This window comes from Telopea speciosissima, chromosome 7 (assembly GCF_018873765.1).
Source record: "Telopea speciosissima isolate NSW1024214 ecotype Mountain lineage chromosome 7, Tspe_v1, whole genome shotgun sequence".
Lineage (NCBI taxonomy): Eukaryota > Viridiplantae > Streptophyta > Magnoliopsida > Proteales > Proteaceae > Telopea > Telopea speciosissima.
The window spans coordinates 4,633,559-4,655,273 of NC_057922.1; the positions used below are offsets into that span (position 1 = coordinate 4,633,559).

Genomic DNA, 21,715 nt, shown 5'->3' on the forward strand with positions numbered 1-21,715 from the left:
GGCAATGGATATAACCTGTCTATTCTTAGTAATAATACTTACAGATCCAAAGCTTTTCAGAATCATCAAAATATCATAAAGAACAGAGAAGTTTTTCCATGACCATCCTTTACTAGATCCCTGCATTAGTCGATCTACGGCTTCTTGGCAATCTGTCCAAACTTCTACATGAGCCCACCCTTGTTCTTGCTCCCAACAACCCTTGGTATAGTCCCCAAAGTTCTGATTCATGAGAGTTCTTTTTACAAACCAGAACACATAAAGGCCACCACAAACTGTTTTTTATGTAACAATATAGCCGCCCATCCTGCAACACCTCCAATGGGTTTATAGCTGCCTTCACATATAATAATGCAAACACCCCAACTTGATAGCCGTTGGTATTCATCATAGGCACATTGAGTGGGAGAAGAGGAAAGAGTAGAAACAACTATCAAGTTTAAATCATGGGTCCGTTTACTGAAACTGATTGGGAACTCATGCACTTGAATTCACATTAATGCAACTCCCTAATGATACTTGAAATACAAAAACAAGTACACCAAGGCAGTTGAAATTCTGTTACGGCCTAAAAACATGTGGAAAACCTATGAACTGGAAATAAGCACAGGATGGTCTGGATTTCATGATTTTTTTGTTTTCTCTAATATTGCTGTATATAAATCAAGGGATTGGTTTAAACATGAAACCACATAGCATTGCAGTGGTTGAGATTTCTAAGAGAGGTCAATTCCAGAACTTTAGGTGCCACACTCAAGCCCCAGCTGAGAAAGGAAAAGAATGAAATGTAACTGTTAAAAAGTTAAACATAAAGTCTCCATCTACTCTGAGATCAATGAGAGAATTTGATTTTCTATACAGGATCAAGGAACTATATACCCAGTTATGGACAGGTAAACGTATCAGAGAGATCCTACACTGACTTTATGACTGACCATGAGACTGCAAGACAGCATTTATTATTTATACAAACCAAGACAACATCTCAGCCTTAACATTAGGTTCAAGGATTATGACACTTTGTATTTACAGACAGCATTTATTATTCATACAAACCAAGACAACATCTCAACCTTGACATTAGGGTCAAGGATTATGATACTTTGTTTTTACAGATGCGCAGACCACCACCACCCCCCACCCCCCCGGCGAAAACGGGGATTTCTGGGGCTTAAGTGGATGCCCATTCATTTCTGTGCTGTTGCTATATGGTAAGTCTTCAACACTAGCTGATGAGGAGAAATATAAGTGAGAGGGCTTATTGGACACTAACATTCTTGAGTGTCATCAAGAGTCTCTGCCTTTCTCCTTCTACCTCTGCAAACTGGAGGCTCAGTTCAGACTTCAGAGTAACGATCATGCATCTCTTTCAGCTTGTTTTCGACTCTTCTGTATCTTCCCTTCAGTTCTAACATGTCTTTGATCAGTTCGTTGATATCTCTAAAGCTTTGGAGCATAGTTTCTTCATCACTGTGTTGCTTCAGGAATGAACTGAACCATCCAGAACATAAAACTGGTGTCAGGTTCTCGATGGCAATTTATACTAAAGTCAATTATAACAGAACAGAATCAGAAATACGGCCAGCATTGCTTATGTCGAGAATAACAATGGCAAATAGGCAACGGATTGGGCCAGACAAACTCAAATCTCAGCAGCAGCGAGCCAGGTTAGGGTGGGCATGAGGTTATGTAGAGACATTTCAAGTATTGACAAAACAAAAGATATTAGCAGAAATATAGGCAATACCTGAGATTTGAGTTTGTAATCAAACCAGCTCTGGGCCTACAAAACTCAAACCAATACCTGATTGGCAATACCTAATGGAGCAGACTGGTTCACCCATTTAACCCACTCTATGGCCATCCTTATCACCGAATCAATAACGTTAAACACTATCAGAAGTATAAGTCTGGAAGACTATTAAGTAGTGCCCAGCATAGCAGTATACACTGCAGACAAGGTAATGTAGTCCTAGAATAGGAGATAATCCTACTAGGAGCCAAGTAGAATCAGGTTCAGGCTAAGCCTGCTGTTTAGGGAAGATTTGGGGCTGTTTTAGGATAAAATTAGGGTTTAGGATGGGAATTTGGGAAATGGGGTTTATAAGATTTTAATCTGCAGGTCTAGGGGGTCATTATGATACAAAAATATCTGAATTCGAATCAGTTTTAAATTCCTGCAGAAATTAGGGTTAGGGTTTCGGGTTTTAGAAACTAGGAAACAACCAAAAACTAGGGTTTTGAGTGGGCTGTGAGGTCTGGGCTTGGGATCGAATTTAGGGGACTGTGGGAGGGAGGTTCAGTCCAAATATGGGAGGGTTTTGATGGTTGGTTAGGTCTAGACAGGTTTTAGGGTTTTAGGTCTCAATGGTGATGGAGGGGATTAAGGTTTCTAATGGACAAGTGAGGCTGCAACTGAAATCGAGTGGGAAGGGTACTGTGATGGATCTGTGGTTAGAGTTTAAGTGTAAACTGAGGAGGGAATAGGGCTGTAAAGACTATAGATGAAGCTAGGGTTATGGGATTGATTGGGGAAAGAGAAGGAATAAAAAAAACACAGAAATTAAACTTCAAACTCACACTGGAATACACCGGCAGTAGCTTGAATGTTTGAAGGATGAAACCACCTTCGAAGAGAGATCCTCCCAGCCATCACGGCGTAAAGAGTCGCAGGAATCCACCCACCCTTCCACCTTGGTAACCCACAAGGATGCACACTCTCGAAGAGCAAGGAGCAGCAGCAAGACAGCCACGAATTCTGTATTTTAATTTCAAATCTCAATGTGGGGGGAGCCTCCCACGGTTTCTTATTTTATAATAAAGGCCAAAGGCCAATTCCTACTACAACTTAATGTCTCTTCCTTCTAAAATCGTGGAAGGGAGAGATCTAATATAATTTAATTACTTTAAAACAGTAAATTGTCCTAACTACCCCTACTAACTTAAAATAAAAGAATCTAACTTAAAAACAACTAATTTAAGGTAGATTCCATATTAGCCAATAGGATACAAGAACCTATTAACCAATAGGAACACTTCACTTAAATTAGACCCATTGAACCAATTGGATGCAACCAATTCTAAACCAGTTCAATCTAAAAACAAGAAAATAAACAAAGTATGGAAAATAATATTTCCTAACCTACAGCTCCCTATTCAAACCCTAAGTTTAGGGCCTCTTCTTCTTCTTCTTCCTTCTTGGAGCTGCATCACAAGGAGAGGAATCGACTATCAGATCCAGGCATGTGACTTGGCAAATAGTCAAATCTATGCCACGGCATCGCAAATTCCAATTTCATGTCAACCAGGCTAGTTGTCAGCAAGGTTTAAACTATTCTATTGTATTGTATCGGTATTGGAAGGCCTCGAAACAAAATGGTACCAAAGAAGTACTGAATTACCAGTTGGGTTACCACAGGTTGGATCACAGTCGCCGGCTCGCAGCTCACAAAGGAAGTCGCTGTAAAGGGTTTCAGCGAAGGGTTCTTGTTCTTTCACAGAGGAAGGGTGGAGTGGGAATGTGGGGTCTTGATCGACTTCAGTCCCCTTGTTTCCTTTTTATTTACATGCATGTAATTCCATGCATCTCAATGTACCAAAAATATGTAAATAAACAAATAACAAAGTAAGCAAGAAAATTAAAGGTCACGAACTGTTTTCTTTAGAACTATATATGTTTGGACATAATCCCAGGGCTCTCACTGATCAGCCACATGGCAGATAGTGGGTCCGACTACCTAATGTCTTATATTCAAACCTAACTACTGTTTATTTTAAGGTGCATTATGTTCCAAAAATATATATATATATATATATATATATTTTGCAGGTATGCTAAGCATATCTATATGTTTCTGAAGTGTTTCCATGCATATCTTTAGCGTATCTTGCATCTATCTGATACGATATGTCTCTTAAAATCATCCTCCCCATATGATGCCCGGTACTGGAACTTTAAACCTTGGTGGTCAGTACATCAGAAAGTTTTGTTGGGCATATTTATTCCCTCTTAACCTAGGGTTGGCATCCATAAAGGAGACATGGACCCATAGTCCAGCCTGCATCTCCATTAATTTTCAGGCATTACATTGGCTGTTTGAATATACTAACCGACCTGTTTGAATAAATTGAAATAACTCCAATAAACGTCTCCGGACCTTCAGATTATGACATGATCAATCAACGAGGATGCAAAAGGAATAGGAATTTCTTCGTTGGTAGAGTTGTCTTGCAGTTAATGTTTGTCAATGATTGTACCAGTCTAGAAGTTGAAAATTAATACACAGTTTGCAGTTCATGTCAAACTGAACTGTACGCCAAGTAAATTATGAAGTTCTAACGATTTTTTAATACACAGTTTTAATTAATTACCAATGAAAAGACCCCACACCACCCTCGACCCCCATAAAAGGGGGGAAAACCTTCATTAGCTAAGTTTCAACAAGCGATAAGTAGATAAAAGAATCACAGGAAAAAGAAGAAAAAGAGAAACACAAAACATCAATTTTGTGGTCCACCATTAGCATTGAAGCTCCTGGGTTGTTCAACTTCAGAATTTATACCATCTAAGTGATGACTTACCTCTGGAAATGGACACTTGACCTTTTCGTTGCTTGCAATGCTTCTGCAAACTCAATTTCCAATGCAATTACCCTTTCTAATGCATTTCCACTTGTGGAAAATTTATTAAATAAGGGGAATAAGCTCCCTAGTTGTTCATTTGCCTGTTAAAAAGCCAGGAAGAGAATGATTACAAGTTTATGTAGAGGGTTTAACATCTTGAGGTTGTAAAGAATGTTGATATGCATACCTTGTGTAATTGCAACAGTTCTTTTTGTAGACCCGGAAAAGCAGGTTCACATTGATGGTCATCATATGGAAGAGATGAAGCCAAATTTTCATTTTTTATTCTTTTCAACTGCAAGAATATGACATGGGTTTAAAGCAGGTCATATCAGATATCCCCTTGAGAAAATTTATAGTAGTCAAGACTATCAGGAGTTTCTAGCAGATTAACATTAAAAAAGAAAAGGAAGAAGAAGAAAGAAAGTGATACAAAGTACAGTACAGTGTCCATTCAAGACAATAATACCTCCTTCTGTAGGAGATCCATACTAAACTTCAAGCTTTGGGCTTTGAAATGGTCACTGATAAGAGCTACATTCTTCCCATTATTTTGAATTATTTCACCCATAGGCATTGGGCTACCCAGCACACTTCAGGATAGAGTATTATCCGATGAAATGGTAGCTTTTTAGATTGGTTTGAGAGACAAACAAGCAACAAACTGAAAGAAAGATTATAGTGCTTGAAGTATTGAACAGGCTTACACAAAGCCAAATGACAAAGCAGGAAACTAATCCAATATTCAATATTGCAACAAAAACAGGTCAGAGATACAGAAAGAAACCATAACGTTAACTTTCATTACAGTAATGAGATATAATAAATTCAGAAGGTATTACTCAACTCAACTAAGACTTTTCCCTTAGTAACTGCTACATGAATCCTGTCACACCAATGAACCCTGTTTAAAGTTATATTTATTCCTTAGTTGACGGCTACATGAATCCCTTAGTTGGTCTTGTTCAATAAAATATTCCTTTAAAGTTTCAATCACAAACTCCTGAAGCACTCCTCCATTTAACCCATCCAGCTTTAATTCTATGAGCAACATCTTCTTTAAAATAGAACCTAAATATAAAAAACTATTACTCGGGTATAACCGGGTCATTAATCCTAACCACACCATTTTCACTCCTAATTCAATTGAAGTTACACTCCATGTTCTGTTTTAGTTAGACTTTTTGTAAAACCTTTTGACTCTACAGCACCCCTTCACGTTTGGCATTTATCTCCGCCTTTGTTTCAGCAACCAAACTATACCATCAGCAAAATTCAAAAGGTAATACAAAAGGAGGGCTGGGAGGAGGGAAAGAAAAGGCAAACACATGGCGGAAGTGTTTGTTATAGTTTCCGTTGAAAATATGGTGACGTTTAGTAGTATGGTGCTGTTTTAGTGTTAGTAGTTACATTTATACTTTGTGGTAGTATTTAGGTTTATGAGTCACAGTGTAGTTTAGATACTGTGGTGGTGTTTAAGTATTGATAAGGATAAGTAAAGGTATTAATATCATTGTAACAAGTTAGGGATTATTATTAATACATGTTTCTGCTCACGGTTAGATTGACTAGCCAAATCGTGAGCCTCTTTTTCTCCCCAATCAATCTTTCTTTTTCTGTGGGTTCTCTTCACTGATTCTGGTTGTGATATTTTGGTTTTATACCAGTTTCAACTTCCAAGAAAACTCATAGGCTGGAAAATAAAATGCGAAGAAATGAAATGAAGAAAGAAAAACTAATACCTCTATGGATTGCAATGTCATCTGTGAACTTGACTGGCTACTTTCATTGCAAGAAAGTTGGCACACATCTTCTACTTGATCACCCTCCAATGATGCTTCTTGTTTAACATCCATAAATTTCTCACTGGATATACATCTCCCAATGCCTGGTCCAGAATTTCCTTCCTCTCGTATAGTGATATTCAATGCACTTCTCAGCTGCTTTCTCATAGAGCTAAGCTCAGCCGCAATTCTAGACTTTTCCTCCTCACATTCTTGTAAGGAAGCTTCAACCTTTTGTTTATCTTCTTTCCAATGGTCAAGGCTTATTGATGAATACTCCAGTTCAGCTTTCATTCTGTCATAAGCCTTGACCATTTCTGTCTTGCCAGAAAGCACTGACTGCAACTCAGTTTCTAATTCCAAGATTTTCAATGACAGCTCTTCATTTCTCTTTATGTGAGAAGCTTCACTTTTCTTCCTATTCTCAACCTCATCAAGGGCATCTTGCAGTTTCAACAGCATCTCTTCCCCATGCTTCTTGGAAATATATAGCTGGTTTCTCAGATCTTGCATGTTTGTCTCACACTGATCTCGGATAAAAGCAATGCTCAGGGACTCTTGCATTGTGACTGACAGTCTTTCACTTTCTCTTTTTTCTCGAGCAAGGATACACTCAGCATCAGCCTCGTCTTTAAGTTCCTTTAAATGGAAGGCAAGGTTCTTGAACTCTTCTGTCTTCAAAACTTGCTTCGAAAGCTTGTGAGTCAGCTCATTGTGCTGGTTCCGTAGCATCATCAGTTCGTCACCATGGTCCTCCAGCAATGATATCTGAGCATATCGTTCGAATAACTTGGCTCTGAAAACTGTAAGTGTGACTTCCAGTTCATCCCTGGAGGATCTCAGACTATTAATCTCTTCTTCAAAAATATATATCATGCGTTTCAATTGTTCAACCTCAAGCTCACAACACTGATTATCATTGATATCATCACCGGTTTCTGCAAGTGTAGCTTTAGTCTTAAATTTCTCAAGTTCAGCCGAACTTACTCTGTCTTTATCGAGAAGAACTTTTCTCTCAGTAACCAAGGTTTCTAACTCAGACTTTAGTGATTCAAGAGCTGTCAACAGTCGAGAATTTTCTTCAACATACTGTCCCTCAATAGCAATATGCCTATTCAGTGAGGTCAATACATCAAGATGCTTCATAGAGAGTTCCTCATGGCACTTATCAAAAGATTCAAGTTGCTGAAAAAGTTCCTGCATCCTGGTCTGGAACTGATTTCTTGTGAAAATGATTTCAATATCGGAAGCTAACAAATACTCAAATACTTCTGCAAGGCAAGTTTCCAGTTCAGTTGCTTGGATGCGCAATGATGAAGCATTTTCATCAGCCTCTTTTAAGCATAGCTCACTATGCAACAAAAGACCACCAACTCTTGATTTTTCTAATTCTAGATCAGACACTAGTTGTTCTAGATTGAGTAGTGCGGCTTTCTGCTGATCAAAACGAAACAGTTGGTCATGTTTCTCATTCAATCGGGCAGTAAGATCTGCTACTGTGCCCTCTAGTTCAGCTCTGATGCCTTTCTCAAAGTTCAATTCAGCATTCACACACCTCAAACTTTCTTTTACACTATCAAACTCCACTGCCAGCTTGACAGATTCCTCATTGCCAGCTGCTAAGGATGTCACTAATGCTTGGTTTTCTTCTCTAAAATTAACAACAGACAACCTAGTTCTCTCAAGCTCCTCATTCACACTTTCCAAGGCCATAATTCTTTTGGCAAGATCTCCGCTCTCAGTAATAACATGTTGCAGCTCAACTTCCAATGATTCCACTTTTGAGAAGAGTACTTGGTTCTGCTTTGCATATTTTTCTTCAGCTTCTGAGCTAAATTTGAGTCTGTTGGCAAAAGCTTCAAGCTCTAGCTGAAGCTTTTCAACATGAGCATGGGAGAGAGCTAGTCCAGTCACCATGCCTCGTATTTCAGATGCAAACTTCTGCTTCATGCTGAAAATTTCTGTCTCTGTGCCAATTAATGACCTTTGAGCAATATCCCTTTCTTCCTCTATAGCCTTTTTCTCTTGGGTGACTTGAATAATCTTTTCACATGTTTTCTTCTGAAGCTCTCCCAAATGTAAGACGTTATGGATTAAATCATTGTTTCCCCAGTCCTTCTGCAGAGATTTACCTTGAACGGGTGCATTGAGTTGCTCACCGTAGGACAGAATGGTTGATATCAGATCCCCCAACTTATCTTGCAGAAAGATGACAGTTTTTTCCAGATTGTCCCTAACAGAATCTTGCTTATCAAATTCAACCTTGACAGCAGTCAATTCTTCTTGCAAAGAACTTACTTCATTGAGAAGATTTGCTTTCTCCAAAGTTTCCTGTTTTAATAAATTTGCTAGTTCCAAGTTTTCTGCAGTGCATGCTGAATATTTGCTTTTGTAGCTTCTGGATTCCATCACTAATCCTTCATATTCCACGATCTTTTGAGTCAGAAGACAACTTTCATTGGAAATGGATTCCAAGTTTTCTGCTAGAATTTGGTTTTGCAAAGCCAAGTCATTGCATTTGGTGACACAACTAGCCTTGTACTCGCTGAGTGTGTTTACATCATCCAGTGCGGTTTCCAGTTGACGCATCAATAATTCTTTAGACTCAGTTGAATGTTCAAGCTGCCATGCCAATTCATCTATCTTCTCTGTCATAAACCTGAAGCTATCACATGTTTCATGCAATGTTTCTTGCAGAACCTTTGAAAGCACGTCCAAATGCATGTTGACCACATACATCTTATTAAGTTCAGCTTCGACCATCTGATAACGATCTTCCTCGAAGTGAAACAATTTCTTTAAGTCCTCCAAAAGAATCTCACCACCAAATAACTGTTTTCTTGGATTTGAATTCAGGTTCTGAAACAGCAGCAGTTTTGCATTTTCAGATTCCAGAAAATCCAGCTTGGACTCAAGGGTAGTCTCCCTGCCAGGAAGCTCATCCTTTGGGCAGCCCACAAGGTCCATATGATCCAAAGTTATCCTTGGATCAGCAATTAAATCAGTGCATGTTGCCAAACTCTTCTTTTCTGTAAGAACTTTCCTAAATTGAATCAGCTGGTCAGAAGGGATTGCATTCTCTTTTTTCTCACTTTCCTTGACCACTGCTTGATTTCCTTGAGTGGGTGTTTTATGCTGATCTAGGAAAGGTGCATCAACCTTATCCACTGTTTCCAGGTACTCCTGAAAAAAGAGTTGTGAACCTTCTGCAAAAGCTTGCCTGATGAGGTTTTCATTCGTCTCAAACATGGACAATACCTGGAAAGAAAGCAGTTCAAGGTCCTTTTGTAACTGATCCACTGCGACAGAATAATTTAAGCAGGCCCTTCTGAGTGCTGTTTCTGAGGTGATACTTCTTCTCTCAAGCTCCTTATTAAGAGACTCCAAGTTCTGCCTGTCCTCGGCAAACCTTAAGAACTGATCATTCATATCTTGGATCATTGTTTCCATCTGAGTTTTACAGGAAGAAATTGTGTACAGGCAATTAGAGTGCTCATTTCTGAGGCTCTGCAACTCTCCCAGCATTTGCTTCTGATTTTCCTCAAGCCCATGAACAAGAGCTTCATTGTAGCACTCCATCTGACCCATTTTCTGTGCAAGGCTTTCCCGTTCAGCTTTTGACTCTTCTAACTCCTTTAGAAGTTCACAAAATTTGACTTCTGTTGCAGATGTAACATCAATAGGTCCGGATTCCCCAGAAATTTGACCAGATCTGCATAAGTGGTGAAGCATACCTTCAGATTGAGGATGGTTGGCATCAAAAACCTCTAACCCATTTTCCCCATCAACAGTAATAAAATGTTCAGGTCTCTGTGCAGTCATTGCTCCAATACCCTTTATATCTGCTTCTTCCATTGGTAGTAGATTTATCGCAGAAGCTACTTCTGTGGCTTCTTGTTTAAGATTCTGCAGGATGCATTGCAATGCCTCTAAATCTGGGTAGAGGAAACTGGAATCACAATCACTGTACCTGACGCGTGATTTATTTTGGACCTCCCTTAGTTTATCCTCCATAACCAAAAGACTCTGCATCCATTTCACTTGCACATCCAGTAATAGGTGATTGTGCTCTTTCTCAATCATCTCCTTATTGGTTATCTGACGGCTTGATCTAGAATGCTTAAGCTGTTCAAAATCAAATTTGAACTTTGAACTCTCTGATTTCAGCAAGGAAACTTCTTTTGCCAAACTTTCTCCAGAAGCAATTTCGGCAGCAAGCTGCTCAGAAAACTTTTGTGTTTCAGCACCTAATTCATCTGCATGACTTTGTAAAGTGCTTACTAGAAGCTCAAGCTCTAAGATAGAAGACTCAGCCAATTCCAAGCTCTCTCTAAGTTGACTATTTTCTTCATAAGCAGTTGTAAAGTCATTATCCAAGGAATAATCTGAACTCCAGCCCTGGCCCCAGTCACTGCTCCCCGGTTGCAAACTCTGATGATCAGAGAGGTCCCTTTTCTCAGGTTGATGGCTTTGACTCGGGGGAAGCCCACCTATTTCACCAGAAAATGTGCTATTGAGGCTATCAATTTCATGCATGCTAGATGTATCATGCTTCTCAGCATAAATGCTCTCCGACATGTTAGATGAGCCATCAATTCCCACAGCTGAGACTGTGTACTCTTCATTCAACACCTCCTCCTCAAGCGAAGGAAGCTCCCTAGATTCTGAATTGAATCTCTCTCTCACATTGACCTGTTTCATGGGAAAAAAAAATTGGAAAAATGATTTAACTTAAAAGTAAAGCATGATACGGCAAAAGACTGGCAATACATCAGCAAAACAATATTACAACCAGAAAGGAGCTCCAACATGTGATGTATTACAGCAGTAGAATTCTTTAGCACATTACTATAATTTATTTAAGAGGATTTCACAGTGAAGCTTATCACACAACATAAACTAAATTAAGAATCTAGTTTCTAGTCTCCACCCGAGAATTAATCTTGTTGAGGATAAACTCTTTCCGTCCATCTCTTTCACTTGTTCAGGCTCAATTTTTTTTTTTTCAGTAATTTCCAGTTTAGGTCTTTGGGATAGGAAAACTTGAGCCTATTTTAAGATATTGAAAAATCTATTCACAGTTTTTTTCCCAACTGCTTTGTATTTTGGATTTGGGTTTACAAAATTCAGTTTAGATAATTAATCATCTTTATTGTTGCTAATTTCAATTTTATTTAGTTTTCCCTAAATATATATTCTCCTTTGTTTTTTAATTCATAAGTAGTCTTGGGTTCATACCATTAGAATTTTTTAGACTTTCTCCTATTTATGTTTACTTCCTCTTATAGAAAGGTGATATAACAGCTGTTGTGCCAGGCTTGGCACAATGGCCCACTTATATCTGCCATATGGCAGTCCACTTGGCACTCAAATTCGGTGCAGAGATAGATCCCACTATTGTTCCCTGTTTGCCTAAAAATTAAAGCCAACCTGAGTTCCATGGAAAATAGGTCCAATATTGGTTAAAAGGTGATAAGAGCTAGATATATTGACTGTTCAAAGTACTAATCCAATACAAGTAAAGGATATGATTGAGTTTGACCACCAAATTTAACATTGTGCTGATCCAAGGTGGACCACACATATCCATGTGGTTGAAAGTTCCCACATCATCTGTACATGGCTCTAATTGGGTAGACCGCTGTGCCACAATTTTGCCTTGTTTGATATCTATAAGCAATAGCAATTTCTAGTTATCTTTTGTGTTTCACTACTTCAATTTAAGGCTCCAGATTTTTTCCCCTTTTATTCAATTTATGACTTCTATATAGTTCAAGGATTCTTTCTATATGTTTGTTCAGGTTTCTCAACTTTGAATCCAAACTTTTTACCAACATTTTTGCATGCTTTTACTCTTAAAGGTCAAGTCTTTCATGCAATTTTAGGATTTTTTGTTATTGTTATTATTATTATTATTATTTCTTTTACATTAGAAGTTTATATTATGAGTCTGTACCAACAAATATTTTCTTTTAGGATAGAATATTGCAAGTGCTAGCATTATTTTGATCATATGCCAGTGGTTAACATATTTCCCTAGATAGAGTGGAACTTTTGAATGGTGAAACAGGATTTGCGCAGCCAATATCAAGTAGCTGGGCACTTGGATATGCATGACTTATTTGCATCCATTTTTTTCTAGTTAACGAGTTTTTTTTTTTAGATTAATGTCCATTTCTTGGTACTTTTCATCAATTAAAATCGCAATACTCCTGGCAGGCTCTGCTTTTCTCAAGATTAGGTTTTCATGGTCATCTTTCCTTTATGGAGTGTCTTCTAACCAGTCTGAAATCAGTCACTCCCTCTCTCGCCACTCTTACGAAAAGGCAGTTGATAGGTTCAAGTGTGTACCCGAGGAAGAGGACCAGAGATGGCCCTCGCTGCCTCTATCTGACTATCCCAAAGGCTCTTGGTGTTACTACTTTTAGGGTTATCTTATTTATCTAGGTGGAGAGCCCAAAGTATAAGATCCTCCAAACTGAAGAATAAATTTTGAGTGGGTAACTAAGCTAAAAAATAAAGTTTGACTGGGTACTTAAAATGAAATTATGGCCTCAGAAATTCCTCCCGGCATTCTAATGAGGTATGAGGTGCAGAAGCATTCAATTTCCATGGACACATGGAAGGGTTAAAATGTTCAGCAGTAGGAAAGAGAAAGATCCTCAACACATACCAAGGAAACTTCAAAAACTATCAAAGACAGATTAATAATGGCGAACATTCTACCGGCACAGTGAATAGTAACATCATGAGGATGACAGCAACTTCAAGTAACCAATAATGTGATAAATCAGGAGATTTTGTTGGAATAGAAGAAGCCAGCGTGTCCATGGAAGCAAGAATATTCCATCATGTTATTTGTTCTACCAGAATTTGGAAAGGCTGATTTTCCAAATCAGAATAATCTGGTATGATGGTCCTTAAAGAGTGGTCGTGGATTATCAAATTAGTAGGTTGGTTGCAGTTATTTCTTTAATATTCTGGTGTTCCAGTAAGGGTTGGGTTTCACCCAGTCTCCCCTTGGTTTTGGTTAAATTCCAGGGCAGCTGTGCGAGCCCATTAAGTAATTCAGGCCTGACATTAAATTGCACCAGGCCAAGACTCAGGTTACAAAACAACTTCATGGCCCAGACACAGTCCATGCGCATCCCTGGTCGTATGCTCATGCTCTCAAGGTTGACCAAGAAAGATTTAGTTACCCAATCTGGGGTATCAGCTGGGAGCAATCCAATATATTAATAGTGGATTGGCTGACCACTGTCATTATTGGACTTTGGACACTGGATTGCCTGATCCAGTGTCCAAATCCAGGGCTGATTCTAATCTTTAAATCCTTGCATTGTCCTAGTGGATTTTCCGCTTTCTGCTGCTTCTCCCAAGGGTCCTTTGTATAAGCCACGCATCTTTCTTTTTGTGGGGTATATAAGAGTAGCATTTGGTCATGTCCAACGGAGACCCATGAATGCACCAGTAAAGAAAAGTGACCAGATTCAGCTTAATGGAGCTAAAAGGGGTAGGGGCAGGCCTAAGATGACTATTGGTGAAGTGGTAAGAAAGGATATGCATATGGTAGGGCTCGACCCTAGTATGACAGCGGATAGAGTTGTTTGGAGGACAAGGATCCGTATAGCCGACCCTTTGTAGGGGGATGTTCCTAGGATGTTGCTTTGACTATTGCTTCGACTCCTACCTTTACTTATTTTCCTTTTTTACTTTTTATCTCTCTTGCATCCTTTATTGGCTTAGCATCTATTGGATCCATGTAGCCGACCCCATTTAGTTGGGATAAGGCTATGGTTGTTGTTGTTGTTGTTGTTGTATAAGAGTAGCATTTGGGTCTGGACAACTTTCAAGCTTTTAATTTTGATTCTGGGTTCTCCTGTGTGTCTACACTCCTTGACTTTTTGCAGCATAAGGCTGTTCTTTTTTATTTTTCTTCTTGTATTTTATCCTTTTTCATTAATTACTGGTCAAAATATTACGATGTTTTAAATCTTGAATTGAAAAGAAAAAAAAAAATCTGTAAAACACGACCACTCTTAAGTCTAATTATTACAAATGAATTTTTGTGCACTCCTATCTGCTCTTCTCTTAACCTGCCATTTTGATCTCATTCTCTTGATTTATGGCTTGCCTTTAGTGCCCCACCCCATGGCATGGAGTCACTAAACTCACCGTCACATCGTGAATTGATTAACTGAAAGCGAGAACCAACAAATTCGGGTTCATAAATTCCAAAATGCAATTTGAAAAATCAAACTTGCAGCTTCAACTCCAAGAAATTGATTTTTAAAAAAAGTCGAAGTATCTTCACCAAAACCAGTTCAGAATCAGAATTTTGCACACCTAAATCCAATCGTAAATGAGGCGAAAGAAACCAAAATCACATCAATACATGGTTATAGAATAGTTTCATTTCCCCCACCCCAAAAAACAATAAATATATAAAATTAAAAAAGGAAAAGGCCTACTGCTGCAATTAGTGATCGACATTCCTTTTGTGTTGAGAGGTTGTAAAACATCCATCATCTCCTCTATCCCCATCTTACTTTCAAGTATTTTTCTTTTGAATAATTAAATCTTATGAATATGTTAATCATACTTGTATGTAACATACTCGATTGAACATGTTAAGATGTGTTAGGAGTTGAGTCACGATGAGGGAAATATGATTCTGAAATTTTGGAGAAGCAGCAACATCAACAGCTTAAGGTAGCAACACAGGAACATCGAGGAGGAGGTGGATCGACCACCACTCGAAGAATCAGTCTCCATGGTTCGCGATTAAAAGGAAAATCCAGAATATCAAGAATCCTAGTTCACCAGTAGCAATCCAACCTTAGTTCAATGGAGCAGCAAACCAACCAGTAGCAGAATTGATTTCAACGATAGACAAGTTTGATACCGGCAGCAACCAGATGCCATCAACAATAGCAATGATATTCACGAATGGATACCAGCAGCAGAGATTTGAAAAAAATAGCAGCAGATATATTGATAGAGTTCAATTCACTTCTGGTATGATGAATAGCAAAATAGTAACAATATGTACCAGTAACGATAGTAGTATATGAAAGCAACAAAAGGGGAACAGCCTGCGTAGGAACAAACTTCTGCAGTTCTGCTTCAACCTTCAAAAAAAGGTTCCACCAGCAGAACAGGTATGAATGTTCATACAAAATCTTCGTTGAAATCAGAATGTGAAACCCTAGTTCTTCTTCTATGAACAAGGGTTTCCTTCTTCACACCAGAAACCCAAAACGACTCTCAAAACGGCAATCACGGAGAGAACAGGTACTGGTTACAGCTCTGATACCATGTAACAAACCCAGAACCTAGAACCAGTACCTGCAAGTGGAAGAGAGAGGAGAGAAGAGAAGAAAGAGAACAATGGGAAAGAGAAATCTAAACCCAAGATAGATTCAGTGTATGTTTAAACCGTGGCCTGTCTTTAATTATATAGATCTGTCCAACAGCAATTGTATTCCTAGTAGGAATACAACACCTAATTACAAACTAAAAAGGAAACTAATATAAAGTAAAGTAAACTCAAACTCAACTTAGTCCACGACGGGGACACTTCCCCCAATCGTGACTCAACTCCTAACACATCTTAACAGAACATATTACATGGGTGCTCGGAAGACAATCTTGAATGTAGTGAATATTTGAATTTGGCGCTCTGATGCTCATGCTCACATTTTTCAGTCTACACTTTGGGCACTTAGTTCTTGCCTTACTCTCAGTCTCATCAAAAGCCACCCTCTTTTGTATCCCTTATACAATAGAATTTTTCCCAGTGATTCTGTAAACAAACCTTATGGAAGCTTTATAACCCAAGCAAAACCTAGCTTTTTACCAATAGTAGTTCAGCAGCCATAATTGAGAATCTGAGATTTTCTGCTGAATCTTCCACAGATGCTATCCTCTCAAAATCCACCAGTTGCCAGTTTAACACCTTTTGCTTGAGTAAACTAGGTTACGAACAGAGAGCTCAAGTTTTTTCTTTACCTATTGTTCATTAAGATTAAAATAGAAGTGAACTACAACTACAACCCTATAAGTGAAGAGACAAAAGATTGGTGTATCCAATAGAGAAAAGCCTAATTTCTTAACTAATAAGGGATATGGGGTCATGTATCTTTTGGTTTGGGTCTTAAAACCTTTGTATTGGTTAAAACTGCTAGGAAGTAACAACTGGTTAGGACGTGTGTCAGTGATTTGGGTGGTCCGACGGTTAAGTATGTGACAGAATGAATGTAGTAAGAAGGTGGTTAATTACTCAGTCCAGCTCAGGAGTTATGGCCTCTCTCAAATGAGATCAAAGGTGTGGTTCCCTCTTGATGAGATCATAAGTGTGATCTCGCTCCAAATTCCATCCAATATATCTCTCTCTTGAAGGGCTTCTATTGTTCTGTTTTTTCCTGTTTATACATATCAAAAGCAATTCGATAGTTATAACACATGCAAAAAGCTGCAAATATTGTAATATGATACTAAATAAGACTCCTATTGTGTTAAATAAGACATGTTGATGACAACAAAAAACACCAATCTGTGGCACATGTTATATAACTGTTCGCAGCATATGTTAATGAGTCAAGAAATGGCAGCTAAGCAGTAAGCTATGGAAGCCATGCAAATTACGTTTATAGGTATCTATGTCTGAGTGAAGATTACAGAAATCCTGAGCATCTTGAATTCTAGCATGAATTAAGTAACTGATTACCATGAAGACATCAATCAAAAACAGGAGCACAAAACAACTGCAAAACCTTATCTACCTGATCATTGGCCATCTCTGTGGAAGCTAATAACTTTTGAACAGGTTCATCATGAATATTCTGCTTGGTCAACATCTGGAACCCCTTCTCTCTAAGCTTCCTTTGCTGCTCAAATTCTCTGAAAGCAAAGGGAACATAAGACAAGTTGCAATAGTAAAAGCACCCAGTTTATGGCATATTTGATGTGGTACCTGAACCCTGTTTTAGAAGTAAGCAGCTGGACTGTGACCTAGCATCAAATAATCCATTGAATCACAACATAAGCAAGGTTTATAAATAATTGATTTCCATTTATAGCGAAGAAGAAGTAATTTCCATATAGGGCATCATTATTGTCCAAGGGATTAATGAAAAATGAATTGTCTCAAACAAATTGGAAGTGTTCTGAATTTTATCAAGAAAATTCCCTAAAAAATATTCAGAAAACACATATCCACAAATCCTCACATGTAAAACAGCTCCCGAGTCGCAACAATTAAGAGGCAGAGAAACAGCACAAGGCTTTGATGCATCAGCATAATCAGCAAGGTTGATGTTAGCCTCACCAACGAAGCTGGACCGAGAAGAACCCTAATGTCAACAAGATTCAGATCAAATGTTATTGTTAATCACAGTTTGGAAGAAACTAATCTATTCAGAAGGCCTCTTTTTGTTGGATAAATGAGGGTAGAATAGGAAGCAGTCTGAGCATAACAATGTTCAATTGCAAGAAGACAAACTCCAACTGCATTAAATGAATATGCAGGAAATAAGAAGGATTAATACCATTGCCACAACAAGTTTATACATCTTTTCATCATATTCTCTGGTTCTTGGATCTTGGAGAAGTCTTGTTGTCTCATAGATAGGATCTGCCCATTTGCATGTCCCATTTCTGACACTAGCTTTGGTTGTCTTTGCCGTTGCCTTTCCAGAATCAGCAGGAATGAAAGATACAAATAATTTATCCCATCCAGTTTGTGGAATCTGAAACAGGAAAAATGGCGGGCGTAAAAACCAATCACCTAAGATTAGAAGAACTGAACCCACGTATAATCATTTTCCAAGGCTTCAGAACACATGCAGTTCGTTCCATCATTATCAAAAGGTAGAGGCTGCATGTTAGCAGAAAACCATACAAACCTGCAATAACATATGGTATGGCTTTATTTGACAAATCTCCAGCTATTGCATGATGCAGAAGATCAAAATCTGATCCAATCTAATCATTTTTCCCCTTTAATATTAGTCTTTCAACAAGTAATTATTAATTAGGCAACCTCAGTTCCTAAGAAATCACATTTGCAGGAATCAAATAACTGCGGTAAAGATTAAGTAACCTATAATTTATATCTAGATCTACAATTAAATTGGTAAAAATGTAAAATGTAATACAACATACAAAATGTGTATTGAGGAAACCTTCGCTACACAACCCACCTTTTTGAGCCCATGGCATGTCTAATGTGGTCCAGATTTTTTGGACGAATGACTCAAAGGTCCCCTGCTTACACGTCAAATTTCAGCTAAAACGGAGTAAGACAAACACCAAAATCAAGTTATGAAAATCCAGGACCACCGAGAGAGTGGACACCAATTAAGATAGGGATGATGAAGAGCATTCAACCAACATAGGGATGTATAGAGTAAGAACTCAACGGGACCCTACCTATCTTTGTACCTAGGAGATATGTAATTGAATTTGGCTATGAAATTTGACACTGAGCAATCTAGATCCTACTCTCTCTGTTTAAAGGTCAGAATTGCCCGCATCATTCTACACACAGCAGAACTAGGAGGTATGTGGAAACAAGCTTGTGTACACTGGCCTGTGTTAGGACAGTAATCAGTAGTTTCTAGCATCCAGCAAGTGCCACATTAAACCTAATCAACGCCTCTCTTCATCATCAAAAAAGGGAAGGCAAGATTTGACAAAGGGACTGAAAAGCGAAAGTAAAAATTATAGCTCCTAAATTAACAGCTCCTGGAAAGAACTTGTCATGTAACCTATGTAAGATTCCGGAAGTTCAGCGAGATCCAAAGTTGGATCGATTGCGGAAGAAATTTTCCTTTTTCTCTCTCCTTTTTCCCAGTGTAACCCAATATATAATGCTTCTGATCAGAAATCACCAATGGGGCTCCCACAAATTTAAAATAATAATAATAATAACTGAAAGATTCCTACCCAGATCAAAGAGCTAAAGTCACATTTCAAATCCTTAAAGCATAAACAGTTCGGGTCAAGAAAAATGCATAGTCTAAGACTACATTGTAAATAAGAACCTTCCAATTCTCTAGTACAAGCTCGGAGATTGATCGCCCAAAGAAAATTAAAGACATCAAGCAAGATAGACATCATATTAGAAAGGATGCTATAATAGACAACAAAGAATCCATCAGGAACGCAAATTCCACCTTTTTACAATAATTTAAAAAAAAAAAAAAAAAAAAAAAAAAAAGGGAGAAAGAATGCTACTTGGGTGCATGCAGTGCGCTGCGCCCAGACACAGGGGCACGCGAGATGACCACCACACCCCATGGAAAGGCGGAAATTCAGGGGGGTGCGGTGGTCATTTCACACCGGACCCACCCACACAGTTCTCTTTCCCTTAAAAAAAAATAAACTTACATGTGTCGTGTGGAACTGCAACCGAAAAACCACTTTTACTTTCACCTTCTCAACCTTCCTCTTAGGAATCCTTGACATTATTGAATAATCAATCGATCATCTGCTACAAACAATCAGTTTCCCACTTTCACTTCCTTTGTCGATCAGAACAAACAAAACAACTACCCTTCATATCATTTATCTAAAAGGGAATGATGCATGATTATCAAATGTAGCAACCCAAAAGTTCAATACAAGAAATACAAACTATCAATCACTAGAACATCAGGATGTCAAAGTCCAGCCCCATGATGACAGAGCTTCAAGAGACATATGATGCCTCATCTTGATACAAAAAGTGTGATCAGAGGCAAAGTAAGAAGTTAATAACCAATAGCAAGTATGTCAAATCTCAAAGAAATGATAGTCTCAAATTTCACAACAATACAGTTTTTATTGTAGAAAGCAAGATTAAACTTAATTGGTGGGTAGGATATTGAAAATTCACACGAAAATAAGAAGCAGGAATGATATAAAGAACATATATACAAAATTACATTGTTGAACTTACATGTTATATATATAATATTTAGTAATATTTTTCACATAAACTTGCATCTCTGTATAAAAAAATCTGACCCAAGTTGTTCAATCCTATTGGACAAGCTCCCCCACCCCACCCCATCCCCCCCCCCCCCCCTCAAAAGAAAAAAGCAGGCCCCATGCAATGTACAAATTCTCCTCAACTCTTATGCCAAGACTGATTCAAGACTTAACAAAGGCTAATCAGAGGAGATATCCTTCTGCAGGAAAATAAAGGTTTATCAGAGGAGACATCCTTCTGCAGGAAACTAACATGGAAGCAGTGAATTGTATGACATGCATGTGGTACATGGGGTTCCATGTTGTCAACCAGCTCTAGCACCTATGAGGGCACCATTCAGAGGTTGGACTTTTTCAAATGTTTCACACTCATGTTTTCGGAAGGGTTGGACTTCTTCCCATTTTCCCCCCCATCAATGGCACAGGAAATAAAGATTAAAGTTGTGGATGCGAATCAAAGTGGCTGTTGAAGAATAGAAATAGAGAAACTTTGGTAGAGGGTCATTTAAAATCCAAAGATTATGTGCTGTAGGTGGTACCACTGGCTTGATTGGAGAGAGAATTTCTTTTGTGCAAGTAGGTGTTCCCATGTTCAGATAGTAAACTTTTTCAAATGTTTCACACTCATGTAAATGGAAAATGGAAGTATTTTTACACAGTACATAATCTAAACAAATTTCGTTAGCTATTGCTTGTCAAAAGTTTAAAGGAAGTTGGAGCGTGATGGAAGAATACAGGAAGGTTATAAAAAGGAGTTCAACGCATGACACTACATAACCAAACCTCTAAGCTCAAAAGTTGTGGTAGAAAATGGCTTAGTTTTTGCATATGTGAAGGCCATATGGACCTCTATTGACATTGGAAAGTGGGCAAGCAGAAAACTGAAACAGTATTTTCAAACTCAAACTAGCAAAATATGCTCAAGGATTGAAGCAATCAACCCGATTAAAAATGCTTTCCCCAGTATTTAGAAAAATTAAAATCCAAATTTTTGTTACAACAAAGCATACTGAAGTTAAGCACAATAATATAACTCAAAGGTTAAAACAGCACTATGAAATAATTTAAACTTACAAAATAGACCAACTTATATCAGAGATGAGGATACAAAACTAAAAGATCTCCCGAAAATATATCAAATCCACTTAAGTGCCTATACATAGAGCTAACAACACTGGACCAATGTCAAAAGGCCAAACCATTAGAAATCAACTGCATCAACCGTAGAGCAGCCACTTTGACCCAAAAAACAAAAAAAAAAAAAACAGTAGAACTCAAAATGTACCAAATACAAATGAAACGCTGAATAAATAAGTGAAATAGACAAAAGTGCT

The 21,715-nt window shown here is 38.2% G+C and overlaps 1 protein-coding gene and 1 long non-coding RNA gene across 2 annotated transcripts; both read right to left on the reverse strand.

The window, feature by feature from the left end:
- Positions 1 to 827: 827 nt before the first annotated feature.
- LOC122667737 lies at positions 828 to 1,139 on the reverse strand. Its single transcript, XR_006333849.1, has 2 exons — positions 1,074 to 1,139; positions 828 to 990 (listed from the first exon to the last, which is right to left on the reverse strand). It is a non-coding gene; the product is annotated as an uncharacterized LOC122667737 (long non-coding RNA).
- Positions 1,140 to 1,337: 198 nt separating this feature from the next.
- Positions 1,338 to 20,111, reverse strand: LOC122667386 (centromere-associated protein E-like). Its single transcript, XM_043863650.1, has 11 exons — positions 19,800 to 20,111; positions 17,957 to 18,157; positions 17,639 to 17,761; positions 17,383 to 17,420; positions 17,192 to 17,309; positions 6,366 to 11,099; positions 5,331 to 5,356; positions 5,093 to 5,216; positions 4,811 to 4,918; positions 4,582 to 4,724; positions 1,338 to 1,491 (listed from the first exon to the last, which is right to left on the reverse strand). The coding sequence occupies exons 1-11, from the start codon at positions 19,875 to 19,877 to the stop codon at positions 1,338 to 1,340; spliced, it is 5,847 nt and encodes a 1,948-aa protein (XP_043719585.1). The 5' UTR covers positions 19,878 to 20,111.
- Positions 20,112 to 21,715: the final 1,604 nt, after the last annotated feature.

Excerpts from the sequence above, each read along its gene's own strand:
- LOC122667386 (XM_043863650.1), bottom strand. The coding sequence starts at position 19,877 with ATGTCAAGGATTCCTAAGAGGAAGGTTGAGAAGGTGAAAGTAAAAGTG. Across the intron at positions 5,217-5,330 it reads GCTTTGTCATTTGGCTTTGT|TGTGCTGGGTAGCCCAATGC; the intron begins GTAAGCCTGTTC and ends TCTATCCTGAAG. Across the intron at positions 1,492-4,581 it reads TCAAGTGTCCATTTCCAGAG|TTCATTCCTGAAGCAACACA; the intron begins GTAAGTCATCAC and ends TGGATGGTTCAG.